The sequence below is a fragment of the Henckelia pumila genome, chromosome 2, assembly GCF_033568475.1.
Source record: "Henckelia pumila isolate YLH828 chromosome 2, ASM3356847v2, whole genome shotgun sequence".
Lineage (NCBI taxonomy): Eukaryota > Viridiplantae > Streptophyta > Magnoliopsida > Lamiales > Gesneriaceae > Henckelia > Henckelia pumila.
The window spans coordinates 142,270,574-142,289,775 of NC_133121.1; the positions used below are offsets into that span (position 1 = coordinate 142,270,574).

At 36.8% G+C, this 19,202-nt stretch overlaps 1 protein-coding gene and 1 pseudogene across 1 annotated transcript; both read right to left on the reverse strand.

Annotated features, from left to right (window-relative positions):
• Positions 1 to 710: 710 nt before the first annotated feature.
• Positions 711 to 8,329, reverse strand: LOC140879647 (uncharacterized). Its single transcript, XM_073283455.1, has 10 exons — positions 6,930 to 8,329; positions 5,085 to 5,322; positions 4,547 to 4,728; positions 4,249 to 4,428; positions 3,977 to 4,153; positions 3,682 to 3,863; positions 3,387 to 3,568; positions 3,089 to 3,252; positions 2,789 to 2,964; positions 711 to 2,687 (listed from the first exon to the last, which is right to left on the reverse strand). The coding sequence occupies exon 1, from the start codon at positions 7,816 to 7,818 to the stop codon at positions 6,934 to 6,936; it is 885 nt and encodes a 294-aa protein (XP_073139556.1). The 5' UTR covers positions 7,819 to 8,329; the 3' UTR covers positions 711 to 2,687; positions 2,789 to 2,964; positions 3,089 to 3,252; positions 3,387 to 3,568; positions 3,682 to 3,863; positions 3,977 to 4,153; positions 4,249 to 4,428; positions 4,547 to 4,728; positions 5,085 to 5,322; positions 6,930 to 6,933.
• A 387-nt stretch (positions 8,330 to 8,716) lies between these two features.
• On the reverse strand, positions 8,717 to 11,919 carry LOC140879646 (E3 ubiquitin-protein ligase PRT1-like; annotated as a pseudogene).
• Positions 11,920 to 19,202: the final 7,283 nt, after the last annotated feature.

The following is a 19,202-nucleotide window of genomic DNA, read 5'->3' on the forward strand; positions in this document are numbered from 1 at the left end:
AAATATTAAGAAAATTTGGTGACGCCCTCGGTTGATCTGGAGAATAGATTTGGAAGGACTGCGGTTTCAACATTCAAGTTTGAATAGGCTTGGAAGGACTGTGATGTCAACATTCTAGTTTTTTCAATCTCATTCAACATAGGTATATTTTTCCATCCTTAGTTGATACAGTGTTAAATTAATATAGATATTGATCGTTAAATAATTTTAACAAGAAAATTGTTTTTATACGATTCGATCTATATCATGCTTTCGTTACGAAATTTTTTGTAATTCGATTTACGAAACCAACAATTAGTCAAAAACGTACGGATGATTTTGAAGGTTTTGACATAAATGATTAACACACGTTTCCTCGTTTCAGGAACAATCGAGTCCTTTTGGTAGTACCATTCATACATTTTCCACCAGTTCTCCAGAATAACTCTTATCACTAACGTGACCTGGATAAATAAATCAAGTCGTCTGATACATTTGGAACCGCAAACAGGGCGTAACCAGAAAATTTTAATATAATGGACGAAATTTATTTCGAATTATACTTATAAAGATAAAAAAATAAGTGTACGTATTCTCATGACTTTCTTATGAAATGAAACTCCATCATATCCAATTAGTATTTTGCATAACAACAAAATCATAGATTAACGTAACATAGTTTTTTTTAAAAAAACGAATCAAATTGTCAATTATAATTGAAATGTGATTAGTGCATGTCACAGAAAATTAGATTCCTATAAAAATAAGGGGAATTTAAGATGACTCATGCAACTTTATCATTCAAATTCTTTTCCCCTAATTATCGTAGCTAGGGGTACACGAGTTTTTTCATCCGTTAATATGGTGGTTTGAATCAAAATTTGTTTTGTTTTGTTTTTTTTTTTTTTGATGTTTTATAGATAGGCAAAATCATTATCAGAAGACTATGAAAATTTCGAATTAAGTTGTGAAAAATAGCTCGTGATTTTTAAACGAAAGTTAGAAAAAAAAATATTAGCAACTTTAATTATTTATATGTTAAAATATCAACGAATAATGTCATCAAGAATTTACCTTTTTAAAATGCAATTAGTCAATCAAATATAAAATATTGAGAAATGTTGGGGCAAAACTGCGGGCAATAGCCTTGCTTTGCCCCAACTATCATCCGCCCCTGACCGCAAGGTCTACATATTCAGACATAGATCACGAATTCACGATTCACGACTCAAATATATTAGGACCATTGGATATGTATCTTTACTTTCGTGTGCATCGTCCTAATGGTTTATTGAGTTGACTCATACATGATTTCAAGACAGGTTATATAAAGCATTCCTCACACGGTATAAAGAAAAAGAGGTTTGTGCAGGTTTCTTCCGATCAACAATAGCTCAATATACCATATTTGTATGATAAAGCTTGTGGTCTCAACCAATATAAATTGGTAACGAACTTCTTCTCGTTCCGACCGGGCATGATGTTGGTCATCAGAAATTATTATGGGGGCAACAATAAGTTCATACTCTAACCTTGTGGGGACACATGCAAATTTATTTCTTGTATTAACGAGAAATTGTTCCAAAGCTTGAAGATAAGCAAGAATCCAAGTTAGTCCAAAGCTTGCAATGAGGGCAACTTTTAAAGATTAGAGTAAGATTATGCAGTGTACAAAGCTAAATCAGTAAATGATTGTACATACTTTTTTGAGCCATTTTTATGAGTAGGTCTTATGCACTCGTGTACATTTTCACATGACATAATCATAGACAGGCTGTGGACGGGGAAACCTCAAAACTTAGCCCCGAATCTGTCATTATTCATACTCGTAGTTTAGACACAATACTTGGCAATAGTACAAAGAATGAGACTTCATTTTTCACTGCAACGCATTTTTTTTTTTCAAATGTAGCTAGCTTACTTTAACTGCTTTATCACGAACCTAATGTTCAAGTTGCAGAAGTTTCTGTTGTGCAATTTGATTCTCTAATGCCAAAGAAGATTAATCTGCGTGGTTGCTTCCTTGAAGTTCCTTCTTCCTAAATCTTGCATACAAGGGAGAACACTATCAGCTTACTTTCTCTAGGCGTGACCCCTGAAAAGAGCTTAAAGTCCCACCCATCCTTTCAAAGCATGCGAAACTTGTCGATCCAAACAAACAACAAAAGTAACACAATGAGATATATGTGCTTACAATGAGAGTAACACAACAAAAGTTCACTTAAAATCTCTTTGATGTTGATTTTGGAAAGTCAACAAGGAATAAAAATGAATAAATTCACCTTTAAAAATGTTCATATAAGCTAGGGTGAACTGAAATTTGTTAAACCTTTTCAATTTTATGTACCTTTTTATTCAAACAAATCCATTCACTCATTCATTATAATCAGATGTGTACAAACTTCCAATACTTCCAATATATTTTCATTATAGAACATTCTGCCATATCTAACAAGTACAACTTAAATCAGTTTCACCTCACATTTATTCAAGCACCGCAACAAACTGACCCAATACATTTCCTCAATACAGATTTCTGATGCTAGCTTTCTAGGTTCTGCTGAAAACGATGATGTGCTGCCAACCTCGTCTTGCTGCTGGAAAAAAAGGATGCTGCATTTGCTGAAACATTCCAGGCCCCAGTCTGCCTAATTGTGACCCTTGACACCATGTGCACTTCATTGAAGCTTCCTGATTTTGATCCTTTACTGCAATAATTTGAAAAGGACAAGATGGAAAGAATTAAACTCTGCAACCAACGAAAAATCCACCGCAACACGCTCAAATGAAAAGAAAGGGTGAGCCCTACCCATTGATTTCTGATGCTGGCTTTCTAGGTTCTGCTGAAACCGATGATGCGCTGCCAACCTCGTCTTGCTGCTGGAAAACAAGGATGCTGCATTTGCTGAATCATTCCAGGCCCAAGTCTGCCTAATTGTCACCCTTGACACCATGTGCACTTAATTGAAGCTTCCTGGTTTTGATCTTTTACGGCAGAATTTGAAAATTAACAAGTGAGTTAAAAAAACAAGATAAGAAGAAGTAAACTCTGCAACCAATGAAAAATCCACCGCAACACACTCAAATGCAAAGAAAGGGTGAGCCCTACCCATTGATTTCTGATGCTGGCTTTCTAGGTTCTGCTGATACCGATGATGCGCTGCCAACCTCGTCTTGCTGATGGAAAACAAGTATGCTGCATTTGCTGAATCATTCCAGGCCCAAGCAGCTTAATTGTGACCCTTGACACCATGTGGATTTCATTGAAGCTTCCTGGTTTTGATCATTTACCGCAGAATTAGAAAATTAACAAATGAGCTAAAAAAACAAGATAGGAAGAAGTAAACTCTGCAACCAATAAAAATCCACCACAACACACTCAAATGCAAAGAAAGGGTGAGCCCTACTCATTGATTTCTTATGCTGGCTTTCTAGGTTCTGCTGAAACCAATGATGCGCAGCCAACCTCGTCTTGCTGCTGGAAAACAAGGATGCTGCATTTGCTGAATCATTCCAGGCTTAAGTCTGCCCAATTGTGACCCTTGACACCATGTGCACTTCATTGATGCTTCCTGATTTTGATCCTTTACTGCAGAATTTGAAAATTAACAAGCGAGCTAAAAAAAAAGATAGGTAGAAGTAAACTCTGCAACCAACTAAAAATCGCAACACACTCAAATGCAAAGAAAGGGTGAGCCCTACTCATTGATTTCTTATGCTGGCTTTCTAGGTTCTGCTGAAACCAATGATGCGCAGCCAACCTCGTCTTGCTGCTGGAAAACAAGGATGCTGCATTTGCTGAATCATTCCAGGCTTAAGTCTGCCCAATTGTGACCCTTGACACCATGTGCACTTCATTGATGCTTCCTGATTTTGATCCTTTACTGCAGAATTTGAAAATTAACAAGCGAGCTAAAAAAAAAGATAGGTAGAAGTAAACTCTGCAACCAACTAAAAATCGCAACACACTCAAATGCAAAGAAAGGGTGAGCCCTACTCATTGATTTCTTATGCTGGCTTTCTAGGTTCTGCTGAAACCAATGATGCGCAGCCAACCTCGTCTTGCTGCTGGAAAACAAGGATGCTGCATTTGCTGAATCATTCCAGGCCCAAGTCTGCCTAATTGTGACCATTGACACCTTTTGCATTTCATTGAAGCTTCCTGATTTTGATCCTTTACCGCAGAATTTGAAAATAAAAAAGTGAGCTAAAAAACAAGATAGGAAGAAGCAAACACTGCAACCAACGAAAAATCCACCGCAACCCTACCCATTGATTTCTGATGCTGGCTTTCTAGGTTCTGCTGAAACTGATGATGATCTGCCAACCTCCTCTTGTTGCTGGAAAACAAGGATGCTGCATTTGCTGAATCATTCCAGGCCCAAGCTGCTTAATGTGACCCTTGACACCACGTGGACTTCATTGAAGCTTACTGATTTTGATCCTTTACTGCAGAATTTGAAAATTAGCAAGTGAGCTAAAAAAACAAGATAAGAAGAAGTAAACTCTGCAACCAACGAAAAATCCACCGCAACACACTCAAATACAAAGAAAGGGTGAGCCCTACCCATCGATTTCTGATGCTGGCTTTCTAGGTTCTGTTGAAACCGATGATGCGCTGCCAGCCTCGTCTTGCTGCTGGAAAACAAGGATGCTGCATTTGCTGAATCATTCCAGGCCCAAGTCTGCCCAATTGTGATCCTTGACACCATGTGCACTTTATTGAAGCTTCCTGATTTTGATCCATTACTGCAGAATTTGAAAATTAACAAGTGAGCTAAAAAACAAGATAGGAAGATGTACTGTACGTTACATTTGCGATGTAAAATTTCGTCAATATCCATCATTATTCACAAACAATTACAAGTTCTAATATGCATGAAACTTCAACTGCCAAACTAGTAAACTACTATATTTAAGATCTAAAGCCATCAACGCAAAAAGACTTGTCAAATAGAGGCATTAAAAATCAGCCGATAATCAAGTCCAGCAATTGCATGTATATTCAAATCTCAAATAAATCCACGATGCCAATTTTTAACTCAATTACACTTGCAACACCATTAACTCTGGACTACGAACTCTGAGTCCTCATTGAACCGTACCACTGAGCACATTGCACTCTTTGGGCTCCTCCATGCATATCATCATCTGCCTTCCTGCTACTGAGCAAGCTTCCATCTCATTTCATGAGTTTGTATGTCTGTCAGCTGCAAAACAGGCTTGGGAGGAAGAATTTTCTGTCTCTGGGAACTCAACGTAATATATAGCTTGAATTGTGTCCAAACAGAACTTGAAATTCTACAAACTTTGGTGAAAGCACCACAAATTTGACTCATGATCCTGAGTTGACAGCAGGAACAATTCAAATTTAAGCATGCGAACAATGTTAGTACTCAACCTTTTTGATACTTAAAAACAGATGCAATTTACTAGGCTTTTGATCCCTACAATTCCTCAAGTATATACGCGTCACAAAGAATGAGTTTTAATAATAAAAAAAATCGTATCACATACATATATGCACATAATGTGTGTCCAATCAAAAATATACTCAAAAACCAAAATTCGTACTCATCGAGTCCCCGAATCTACCCAAGTCTAAGTATGGACCGTGTGTGTGTGTTTGAACTACACAGATGTCTTTTCTATGAAAATTTTCAAATTCAACTCTAAAAAAAACAAGAATTTGAAAGTTTTGTTCAAACTTTACCTCGCCATCTAATCACTTCGCAGGTACTAGATTTGGTAGCTCACACACTAAGAAACCTTTCATTGGGTCATTTAGGTAGCTTTTTCCAAGAATTTTTAAGTTGGTAGCTCACACTCTATAGAAACATTCTATGTGTTTTTTAGGTAGCTTTTTCCAGGAATTTTTAGATTGGTAGCTCACACACTAATAAGACATTCCATTGGGTCTTTTTAAGTAGCTTTTTCAAAGATTTATTAATTTGGTAGCTCACACACTAAAAAAACATTCTTTGTGTTTTTTAGGTAGCTTTTTCCATGAATTTTCAGATTGGAAGCTCACACATTAAGAAGACATTCCCTTGGGTCTTTATAGGTAGCTTTTTCCAAGATTTTTTAATTTGGTAGCTCACACTCTAAACAAACATTCTTGTGTTTTTTTAGGTAGCTTTTTCCAACTATCATTCTTTTTTTATACCTGCTACACAGTTCTGTTTTTCGTGTTTTTTTTTTCGCAAGTGAATAGAATAGAAGACAGTCACAATGAAATTCAATTTCTAATTTTTTTTAGAGCATCCAGATCAACCGTCTCGATCCAACAAATGTGTAATTTGTGCAAAATAGTTGATCCATACTAAAACCTAAGTCAATTCAAAAACTCAAACTTCCGAATTCAAGTTCGAGCACAACAGATCATGAATCCCACACCGAGCAACAAGTATATGATATCAAACATTTTTACACTGACACATATAAACCTAAGGCATTGTAAGGATCATTTCAAACTTCACAGCGTTTATATTCTAACAAATTCTCAACCAATCTTATTGCTGTCATCATCGTGAATCACACACCAAACAACAAGTATATGATCTCAAACATTTATACACTGACACATATAAACCTAAGGCTTTGTAAAGATCATTTCAAACTTCACAGTGTTAATATTCTAACAAATTCTCAACCGATCCTTATTGCTGTCATCTTTTTTTTTTATTTTTTTCAAATTTTCTGTTATTAAAATTCTAACATATGATCAACCAATCTTATTGCTGTCATCGATTTTACAAATTTTCTGTCATCAAAATTCTAACATATTCTCAACCAATCTTATTGCTGTCATCAAATTTTTTTTCAAATTTTCTGTCATCAATTATTTTTAAAAAAATTTTAGGAAATAGAATTGACAAGCCATGCATCTAACTAAAAACGAAAAAAAAAAAAAAAAAAAACTGCAAAAGTAGAACAAGGTGGAAGTTGACCTGATCATGATGTAGGCATGTTGAAGCGACAAATGGGGCAAAAATGGCTCCTCTTCAACCACTGGACAATGCACTCTCTGTGAAATAAGTGCAAGCATGGCAGCTTGGTCACCTCCTCTACCTGGTCCAGATCTTCTATACATATGGCGCAGGAGATTCCGAGGGAATCAGCACATTCCTCCTCCAAGGCCAACTTTTCAAGTGATTCAATGCAGGAGTCGGTGGCTGATTTGCAATTCCTCAACGAGGCCTCATACCACAGTTCATGTAGAGTGCGCGGAACACGGATGGCGGCCATGTATTCATTTTGAAAATCATTAGGATTCAGTCTCTTCTGTTCCTGGAACCAACTCATCCACGCCTCGAACTCCTGATTGGGTATCGTGACCAACTTTTCCATCAGCAGAGATATCTCCAGTTGCTCCCCGCCTGCCTGGCTGTATTTGTTCATGGCCCGAATCAAGAAATCGGCCATACAGCAGGCCAAGTCCTCCTCAGTATGCAACTGGTCGTCGCGAGATTCGTCGAGCATCGGTTCCAGTTGATCGGTCTCTCTGTAACAGTGAACTTTGTCTACTCGAAACGGCACAACCCGCCTGTTCTGAAGAATTCTGACCACCCAGTTTCTGACCGTGGCTTGCGAGGGCTGCGGTGAAAAATTTTGAATACTGATTCCATGGCATAGCGCAAGACCATCGATTGGACATCGATTTGGGTTGTTGAAATCGAAGAATTTCAAGTCAACATAGAAGAATATGTGGATTGATTTGAGGTTGCGAGGTTGGGTTGACGGCGGCAGACATTCAGATGAGTCGAACTGATGAATTCCTATGTTAATGGAATAGTCGGCGTGCGAGTTCAATGGGGGAAGCCAAGCAGGACGACCCATTCTTTCTTCTTTTTTTTTCACAAATTTGTTTGTTTTGTTTCTCGATCGACAATATAAGTTATTATATTTTATTTGGCGTCATTTTCACGACTGATTTTGAATCTTGGATTAGATTGGATTGGATCGTATTATTTATTATCTATTTTTTATTATATTTTATTTGGCGTCATTTTCACGACTGATTTTGAATCTTGGATTAGATTAGATTAGATTGGATTGGATCGTATTATTTATTATCTATTTTTTAAAAAAAAAAATACCCTTTTTAGTTATTATTTGTATTCGAGATTCAAAACTAAGACATTTGAATTTGTCTACGCTACATACTTTTCCTTTTATATTATATTATATTATAAATACCAATGTCGGGAATATCATCATTGTTGTTTCCGTTGATGACGTCAATTCTTCTACGACGCAAACATACTATATTCCCTATTATACGAAATAAATTTGAACACATGTCGAATTTTGTCGTTATCAATCAATTTGTATATCAAATCAATTTGTATATCAAAAGATAATATTTTTAAAAAAAAATAACGTAACATATTCCACTTAAATTTTATGTTTTTTAAAATGTAATTTTTAATAAAATAATATGAATATGTATATATATAAACTACTAAAAAAATTAAATCTATTCATTTTTAACATTATTTTAAATAAATAATATGATTTGAAATTAATAATAATCATGTTCAATGCGTATAAAATTAAATGATTTTTTAATAATTTGAATTTTTTTGATAAGTTTTATTATTATTTTGATTCCAATAATATTAGATTTATTTTTTAATTTTTTATAAAAATAAATTTATGAGAAAAATATGTTGAATAAATATTTTTAAAAATACAATAAAATTTTTATTTAACAAATTCAACATAAAATTTTTGGATTTTCTTAGAAACTAATTTTGATTTAAAAAAATCTACTTTGATAAATACATTTCTAAAATTAAGAAAACAATTAAATCTTTATGAGCTATTTTCATAAAATTTTTGGATTACAGAGGTCGTAGCCTATTTCCAGTCCTTGCATTTGTATCTATCACCGATTATTGGATACATCTGCATTCAGGTACAGTTTTGGAGGATGATAGAATACATACAAGTCTGAATAACATGACAATAGAAAGAGTGCTAATGGAGCTTATTTTGAGAAAGAAAAGAAGACTCGATGAATCATAAATCTTGTAGCGTTTTATAGTCAAAAAGTAAGAAAAGGGCTCAAGGTGAAAGCTCTCAATCACCTTGGCTCCTTTGTTTTCTGATTGTATCTCTCCTTAATGGCTTCTCTTGGTTCGACAAGATTTTTACCATCTTAGAAGTTAGACCCTATCCTCCTCTACGTACCTCAGTTTCAGCTTTGAATATATTTTTAGATTGGGGTCTGCCTTAACCGCTGTTGATTGGTGGTTTTGTTAGATCCTACCTTACTGCTAGTACAATTTTTAGCAGGTTAATGGAAAATATAATTAAAAAAATCTAACTAACTGAAGAAAAAGATTCACAAATTAACAAAGTGCAATTACTCGAACAGGAAAATTTTTTAACTGAATTGAGTTAGCAAATCAACATACCCCGCAAGCATCACAACCAAGCCCAATATGGACATTTGAGCTAGCATCCCACAATGGCAAATGATCCTCTCCTGATGAAAACGGAAAATGGACTTTGTTTTTGTCAGCTTCCCATGAGCCTGAAAACCACATGTTCATATCAAAAATATTGGTACTTAGATGCGCAGCAATGGCAACAGGATGGTACAGTATGTCCACAAACAATGAAATACTTTTCAATGGCAGTAAGAAAAGAAGATTTCAGAATTTTTTGTCCAACTTGCTTGTGAAGCAAAAATATAAACCGGAATCTTTCCCCTAAATAGTCTTCCATAGAAATAGGAAAATTCTGTTACTAATGATTATTTATCCACTTTCATTCTATTGATTTTTTTTTAAATGCATACAGTATGTTAATCGAACACATGCAAAAGTAAAGTGCAAATTAAACAAAACATTTCTACCATAAGATACCCCAGGAACACAATCAAAAGTACTAAATAAAAAAAGCAATGAAATCATACAAGCGCTTGGAGTTTCGCAAGGAAATTGCTCTTCTTTCATCTGTATACCTTTCCGCAACCCATATTCTTTAGGGAATTGTTCCTCCAGAAAATGATCAAACTCCAAGCATACTTTTGGAATGTCATTCGGATGTGGATGTTGACAAACTTCACACATGAGCATCTCATTTGTTGGCGGGATAATGCAGCATTTACAAAATACTGAAAACATTACAGGTGATGTGGTTTAGCCTTTAGAGGAACCATATCAATTCTAAGGTTGAACATAAAGTTTTTTTTATTTTTCCCATAAAAGATCAGGATGAATGGTGTCAACAATCATACCGTGACGACAATTAAGAACTGCAGGTCGGAAGAGCACACGCTTACAGGAGCCACACAATACTTCATCGGCCGAAACTGGCTTCCAAGTTCTAAGATTACTATTTCTAGGATTCATATTTTTAACTTTGACACTGATAGCATTAGTTGTCAAAGTATCTTCTTTGTGAGCTTGTAGGTTTGGGATGTCAGTCTCCAGATGAACTGGATCAGGTCCAACCAGCTCCATCCTCCCCAGAATCTCCTCTTTGCCTATAGAACACGGATTGAGTGATGAATCAGCTCGAGATAAGCATGTTGTAAAGAATCAGGGGACAGAATGACCGGGTCTTCCGGTTGTACTTTGTCTGCAGAAACAATGAGTTGCGGCGAGAAATAGCCCATCAATTTCTCATCTTCTGCAGCATGAAAAATCATCAAATTGCTTAAACCACTGGCTGAGCTTGCATCAATTATCATCAACCAAGTAACAAAAGAAGTAAAGAACTATAATACGGTAAAGCTGACCTAAAATTTGGTTTCCTCTTTTCTCATAGGCAACAGGATACATTTTCAAGATCATCAAATGAAGAGTCTGACAAATTGAAGGAAAATGATAATACCGGTTCCTACATATCGGACAACGGGACTTGTGCAGACCACTCATGGACTTAGGAATACACCAGAAACAGGAGATATGTCCACAAGCTGTGACATATGCGAGGAAAGAATTAGTCACAAGCTAATATAACAGGGGGTTGTGTATATGTATCATGGAACAAAAGTTTACCTAATACAACAGGCTTGTATAGAACATCTCTGCAGAAGAACATTAAAAAAAAAAGTTTAATTTCCAAAACACACTTGAGATATTTCTAAAGAAAACAGGGGATCATACAGGCGGAAGGCACGAACATGCACTACAAAAGCAATTTGACCATGTTTGGAAACTTCAAAGACTACATGATGACTTAGGTAGTGTTTGGGAGAGCTTCTAGGAATCACTTCTTAGCTTCTCCTCCTTTACCAAGCTGGTTTCTACCCATTCATAGCAGTAACAACTATAAAGCACAAACTGGAAATAAGTTCAAACCACCCCGACAAGCAAAAAATCTGGAAATCAACTTATAGCAAAAAAAAAAAAAAAAAAAAACGCAAATCGACAAACAAAGCCAACAAAAAAACCATCGTAGTTCTCTCCTGATTCCGTGCCATGAAAAAGTACATCCGTGCATTACTAAAAGCATAGAAACACAAACAACCGTCTTCCAAGAACACGCATATTGCGCATCAATTTTGGACCTTTTTCCTCTCAAATTCAGATAAATGGCAAACCAAAATTAACCTCAAATTGACACGACACCGCCGTATGACGAGAAAAACAAACTGGCGCTTCGTGCAAACAAATTGCCAAACGAATGCAGGAAAAAACAAACAATGAAATGCAATCGAAATTACCGGCAAACACAGCAAATAAATGCTTCGTGAATCAGCTCCGATCCATCATCATCGGATTCATCCTCCATTTCTTTAGATTTTTCCTAGAATTCCATTTCAGCCCTGCGTTACAGAGAGGTGAATCCAGAAGACAGAAAGATTACGGAAGAAAGTTAATTCACAAGATAGAACCTGGAATGAAGAAGCTTTCAGAAATCAATTCCCAACTTTTGAAGCAGAATATATTCTCAATATCCTTTGGCTGCGCGTGCGCGTTCGAAGTATTTCAAATACATGGATTTCAAATGCATTTTTGTTGTTTAGAGAAGTAGCACCGCAAATATCAAATCCACTTTTTTTATGTTTATATATTAATTTATGGTAGTTGTGATGGATTTCAAGTTCATCCAATAAAGTGGTGATTTAAAATCTTTTTTACTCCATCTAAGTAATTTGTAAATAATTAAGCTATGAATTTGAGATTTTTTTATGTTTCATTGTTAACATTAAAATTGTAATCGAAATCCATTGATTTCAAATCCTTCAATCCAAGCACAACCTTTAAGTACTCAGGAGTCGGAAGCTTTACGATTTTGGAGATGGGGTGATAAAGGTCAATATTATGTGAAGATAGGGTATCTGTTGGAGATTGAAAGTTTTGAAACCCTTATATCTCAATCTAATTATTCAATGAAGTCCATAAGGTGCTTATATTTTTTTAGCAGGCCAGGCCATAGCTGTTAGCTTGACACCAAAGAATAGTTAAAGTTTGTTATAGCTGTTACCTTGACACCAAAGAATAGTTAAAGTTTGTTACATCTTTATATATTTTGGAAATGGTTAGCTATGAATTTATTCCAATTGATTTTGTTACATCTTCATATGCTTGAAAATGGTTGATATGAATTTATTCAAACTTTTGGCTTTGAACCTTCCGTAGTAGAATACCATCGGATTTACTAGCTAGTTAGTGAACGCGATGTCTTGAACTACCCAGCCGTTTGTGTAAATCAAGACAATAGTATCAACACAATAACCTTTCTCACATCTTACTAGTTCTCATGGTTGTATCCGTTTTAGCCATGAACACGCTTTTGGATTGATAAGTGTTTCATTGAAGCGGCTCGTCTTCACACTTACATAAGTGATCTCCTATAACGAGTATCCTACCAAACTCGACTTTTTCAAGTATAGGAATCATTAAAAGCATAGACTTAACCTTACTACATATGGTAGGCTGCACGTTTTCACTCTAGAAATGAGAAGACAACTTTTTATAAAGCTTGTCTCAAGTGTTGTTGCAACAACTCTCAAAACTTCGTTTTTCCATTGAACCAAGATCTTGGGATCTCCATTCAGCAAAGTTGTGTAACGCCCAGAAATTCGTCACGTAAATTCGCATTCATAACTAGGGGATTTTATAATTTTAAAATAATGTGAAAATGGGTTATATTGTTTTATGAGTTATTATGTTATTTATTTGCATTTTTTAAATATTTTTCTTTGACATTTAAATCTGTATGATGTGATTTATGAATTTAGTTGAGAAAGCTTATTTTATGATCGCGTAGACGGGACCGTGGATGGACGAGATGTTATTTTCACCCAAAATATTTTATGAGATTTTTAGAAGTTTTAAAATATTATTTTAAGGTATAATTTAAAGAAAATTATGGTATTTATATATATGTATATTTATAGGTCCGTTTTTACCCAAAATAAGTCATTTTAATGACTTTTATTAAGCTTTAAAAATCCCATTGATTATAATTTCGAGATTTAAGGTTAAATATCATATTTATATTGTATTTAAGAGTTTTAAAATTCTATATGTTTAGAGTATATATTTATCCTAATTAATTATTAGTTAAATTATGCTAAATTATCTCATAAAACCCTACTCTATTCACGTTTCTTCCTACATAGCCGCCTCCACCTTCTTCCTTCTCATCTCTCACGTTTTTACAGCAGAATCACTAGCCTCCATATCCGATTTTTCAAGGTTTTTAAATTAGTTTGAATGTTCGTTCGTCCCGGCGAGCCCGATACGCGTCATTTGCGTCGTTCCTTGCAAATATTCATCAAGGCATGTTTCGAATCCATTCTTGAACACCATTTAAATCATTATACACTGATTTATGCATAAAAGATTGAATGTTGCAAGTGTATGTGGTTTTAGAATAAAGATCTTCATGTTCATGCCAAGCATTCACGTTTTATTTACATGTTGGCATGTTTATGCATGATTTTGATCCATGGGCTGTTCGAGGAGCTAACCATCGGTTTAAGGGTCGATCTAGGGTTCCTTAGGGTCAGTTTTGAGGGGTATTTTGCATCTAGAAGTGGCTAGTTGAAGGATGAACAAGAGCCATGTAGGGCTGTGCGCGCAGGTTTTTGCATGAGGTTTGGGGGCTTTGGCCGAGCCATGAAAGGCTTGGCTCGGTTCAAGCATGGTCCCAGGGTTGCCTCTGGACCATGTGGTGGTTTAGGTGTGGGAGCTCTGGTCTGTGGTGGCCGAACCTGGTCGGGGAAGACAAGAGAACTCGGGCTGCACAGGTTGCGCGGCAGTTTCGGGATTCCCGGAAACGTGGTTCGCTAGGGCTGTATAGGTATCGGTTCAAAGCGAGGCATGGCTCGCTGGAACCGCCCAAACGTGGGCTACGTCTGGGCGATGGAGCTCCGGCCATTCGGCGGCCGGAGCTCGCCGGCAGCAGGCCATAAAGCCTGCTGCTACATGGCCGATAATAAAGAGCAGGGGGGGAGTTTGTATGTGATTGGGTTGGGTAATTGGGTTTCTTTTTTTATTATTATTTCGGGTTATGGGTTTTTTAGGTGGGACGGGCTTGGGTCTTGGGTCCGGGTCCGGGTCAGGTCACGTCTTGATGGGTCAAATTAATTTTAGTCCGGGTCTAGATTTTTAATAATTAAACTCGGGCATTTTTATTTTTAAGTACTTATTGATTTATTGAGTTTATGGGCCAAATAAATTAGTTATAAAATTATTTGGGCCTTCAAATAATTTTATTTGTGCCTTAAATAATTTATTTAAGTTAGCCCAATGATTTTTATGGGTTTGGGAGCCCATGGAAATTTTTGGGTCAATCCGTGGATTTTTGGGCCTGTCTAGAGATTTATTAGATTTAATTAAGTTGATGGGCTTAAATATTCTATTTAGGCTCAGTTAAGTTTAATTAAGTTATTTGGGCTAAAATATGATTTTTGGGCTTAGTTTAAGTTAATGGGCTTAAAAGATTTTATTTAGGCTCATTTATGATTAATGGTTTTTAATTAAAAATTTATTTCTATTGGACTTTTATTTAAGTTTAATGGGCTTAGAGTGAGTGATCAGCAGTCTGGACCAACCCATGAAAATTTACTAAGTTCGGAATATATATTTAATTTATTTTTATGCATGAAAGTTATTTTCAAGTATTAGTATTTTTATTAAGAAAAAATTAATTAAATATATATTACGGACACCTTTTCAGTGCATGCATTCATGAAATGTTACATGTTATGATTATGATAAATGTTGAGCATGAAAAATATTTTATGGAAATTGAAGTGATGTGGCAGTATAGAGGTGGTTTACCACCGAGCACAGAGGAAGTTTACTATCGTCATAGAGGTAGTTTTACCACCGAGCACAGAGTAGTTTTACTACCAGCATAGAGGTGGATTTATCCACCGCCACGTACGATGGTTCTTAGACTGATCAGTCGATCATGATTACAAGCCACATTCATTGATATAACCTACACATTTTTTTATGATTAAGACATGCTCCAGTTATGTTATGTATAATATGATATAACACATGGATGTTATTTTATGATGAAAGTTATGACATGAAAGAATTTTGATGCATTATTTTAAGAGCATGCACGCATGGTCATGGATTATGTATATGTATTAGTATGATTATGTGATGCATTATTTTAACCCTTGTTACAAAGGTTTAGACATGTTGAGCCTTTAGGCTCACTACGCTTATATGGTGCAGATGAGCATGAGGATTATTATGTAGCTCCTACCGGTGGCGAGGACGTATGAGTGAGCATGGCAGTGGCCCCGTGACCGTCGCATTGAGTCTTAGCATGTTTGAGTACTTTTGAGAATTTATAAAACATGTTTCGTATTTTCAGTTTCCAGTGGTTGAGAGAAATAATTTTATTATGTTTCCGCATTCGAGATTTATGGATTTTTACTTAGATGTTATTATTATTTTTATTTAGCATGACGTGAGATTTCAGTGGTTTAATGTTTATTATTTATTTAAGCTTTTGTTTTAAGAATTTTATTTATTAGTAGTATTTTAATGTTGATACATATATGTATGGGCATATATGTATAGTTTTTATTTAAAAAAAATTTCAGTAAAAGTTTTAGGACGTTTCATTTGGTATCAGAGCCATGGTCCTTATATGGTGACTAGCCTGCTGCTCGGAGCTCAGAAACCGCACTGTCAGTCTGTAAGTTTTAAGTGTTTTAAATTATGATTTATGCATGGGACACAGGAGTTATGGTTTATTGATTTATGAAAAAGAGAATTTAAACTTATGACAGTCTTAAAGTCAAAAAAATATTAGTTATGCATGGCGATTTACGTGGGAAAATACGTGGTGGTGGAGTATGCCTCCTAGACAGATGAACCGACGCGGGAATCCTCCAACTCCTCCTCAGCAAAATCCGCTCACAGCACTGGAGGAGGCCAATGCTAATATGATGACAGGAATCACTTCATTGCTGGAGAAACAGGCAACACGACCCCGACTTTCACACGACGAAGACGTTGCGGAACGGTTCCAGAAGAAGGGACCGAAGAAGTTTTCTGGTGTCACTGATCTACTCGTGGCTGAGGGGTGGATCAGTTCCTTGAGATCATATTTGCTTATATGGGACTCACTGATGCTGATAAAGTAAAGTGCGCGGTATACATGATGAAAGACGATCCAGCCCTTTGGTGGGAGGGCGCAGTTCGAGGTGTGAACCCATAGACTTTGACGTGGGAGGAGTTCAAGCGGATGTTCTTCGTCAAATATTTAACTGAGGATGTGCGCAGCCGAATAATTCGGGAGTTCATGAGTCTCCGGCAGGGGGAAAAGACGGTGGTTGAGTATATCAAGCAGTTCGAGAGGGGGTGTCATTTTGTGCCCCTGATTGTTGATAGTGCGCAGGAGAAGATGAGACAGTTCGTCGATGGGCTTAGGGCGGACATCAAGCATGATGTACGCATGATGGACGTCACCACTTATGAGGCAGCGGTGAGTAGGGCACTACGATCCGAGGATGGTAGGAAGGAGATCTTGAGGGAGCAGCAGAGGAAGAGGCAGTTCCAACCATCGTACCACAAGTCATATCCACAGCAGGATGCAAAGAAGCAGTCCACTGGGCCGTCGAAGGGCCCAAATCCACTGAGACAGCAAGGAACTATCGTTCCTAGTACAGAAGCACTACCTCTCTGCCAGAAGTGCCAGAAGCCCCAATCCAGGACCATGCATGAAGGGATCAGGCATGTGTTACCATTGCAAGGAACCGGGACACATTATGCTGCACTGTCCCAAGAAGAATGCTGTCGGACGAGTCTATGTGATGCAGGCGGATGAAGCAGTACCGGATACTTTGCGCATCACGGGTAATTTTACTTAACGCATTAAATTTGTCGTATTCGGAACTACATGAGGAAACTTGTTCTTGCCCAGAGTTCGTTTCGATTTCGAGGACGAAATTCCATTTAAGGGGGAGAGAATTGTAACGCCCAGAAATTCGTCACGTAAATTGGCATGCAAAACTTTTATAATTTTAAAATAATGTGAAAATGGGTTAAATTATTGTACGAGTTATTATGTGAATTATGTTATTTATTTGCATGTTTTAAATATTTTTCTTCGGCATTTAAATCTGTATGATGTGATTTATGAATTTAGTTGAGAAAGTTTATTTTATGATCGCGTAGACGGGAACGTTGACGGACGAGATGTTGTTTTCACCCAAAATACTTTATTAGATTTTTAGGAGCCTTAAATATTATTTTAAAGTGTAATTTGAAGAAAATTATGGTATTTATATATATGTATATTTATAGGTCCGTTTTTACCCAAAATAAGTCATTTTAATGACTTTTATTAAGCTTTAAAAATCCCATTAATTATAATTTCGGGATTTAAGGTTAAATATCAGATTTATATTGTATTTAAGAGTTTTAAAATTCTATATGTTTAGAGTATATATTTACCCTAATTAATTATTAGTTAAATTATGCTAATTATCTCCTAAAACCCTACTCTATTCACGTTTCTTCCTACCTAGCCGCCTCCACCTTCTTCCTTCTCCTCTCTCACATTTTTACAGCAGAATCACTAGCCTCCATATCCGATTCTTCAAGGTTTTTAAATTAGTTTGAAGGTCCGTTCGTCCCGGCGAGCCCGATACGCATCGTTTGCGTCGTTTCTTGCAAATATTCATCAAGGCACGTTTCGAATCCATTCTTGAACACCATTTAAATCATTATACACTGATTTATGCATAAAATATTGAATGTTGCATGTGTATGTGGTTTTAGAATAAAGATCTTCATGTTCATGCCAAGCATTCACGTTTTATTTACATGTTGGCTTGTTTATGCATGATTTTGATCATTGGGCTGTTCGAGGAGCTAACCATCGATTTAAGGGTCAATCTAGGGTCCCTTAGGGTCAGTTTTGAGGGGTATTTTGCATCTAGAAGTGGCTGGTTGAAGGCTGAACAGGAGCCATGTAGGGCTGGGCGCGCAGGTTTTTGCATCAGGTTTGGGGGGCTTTGGCCGAGCCATGAAAGGCTTGGATCGGTTCAGGCATGGTCCTAGGGTTGCGTCTGGACCATGGGATGGTTTAGGTGTGGGAGCTCCGATCTGTGGTGGCCGAACCTAGTCGGGAAATTCAAGAGAACTCGGGCTGCACAGGTTGCGTGGCAGTTTCGGGATTCCCGAAAATGTGGTTCGCTAGGGCTGTATAGATAACGGTTCAAAGCGAGGCATGGCTCGTTGGAACCGCCCAGACGTGGGCTACGTCTGGGGGGTGGAGCTCCGGCCATTCGGCGGCCGGAGCTGGCCGACAGCAGGCCATAAAGCCTGCTGCTACATGGCCGATAGTAAAGAGCAGGGGGGGGGGGGGGAGTCTGTACGTGATTGGGTTGGGTAATTGGGTTTTTTTCATATTATTATTTCGGGTTATGGGTTTTTTAGGTGGGCCGGGCTTGGGTCTTGGGTTCGGGTCCGGGTCAGGTCACACCTTGATGGGTCAAATTAATTTTAGTCCGGGTCTAGATTTTTAATAATTAGGCTCGGGTAATTTTATTTTTAAGTACTTATTGATTTATTGAGTTTATGGGCCAAATTAATTACTTATAAAATTATTTGGGCCTCCAAATAATTTTATTTGGGACTTAAATAATTTATTTAAGTTAGCCCAATGATTTTTATGGGTTTGGGAGCCCATGGAAATTTTTGGGCCAATCCGTGGATTTTGGGCTAGTCTAGAGATTTATTGGGTTTAATTAAGTTAATGGGCCTAAATATTCCAGT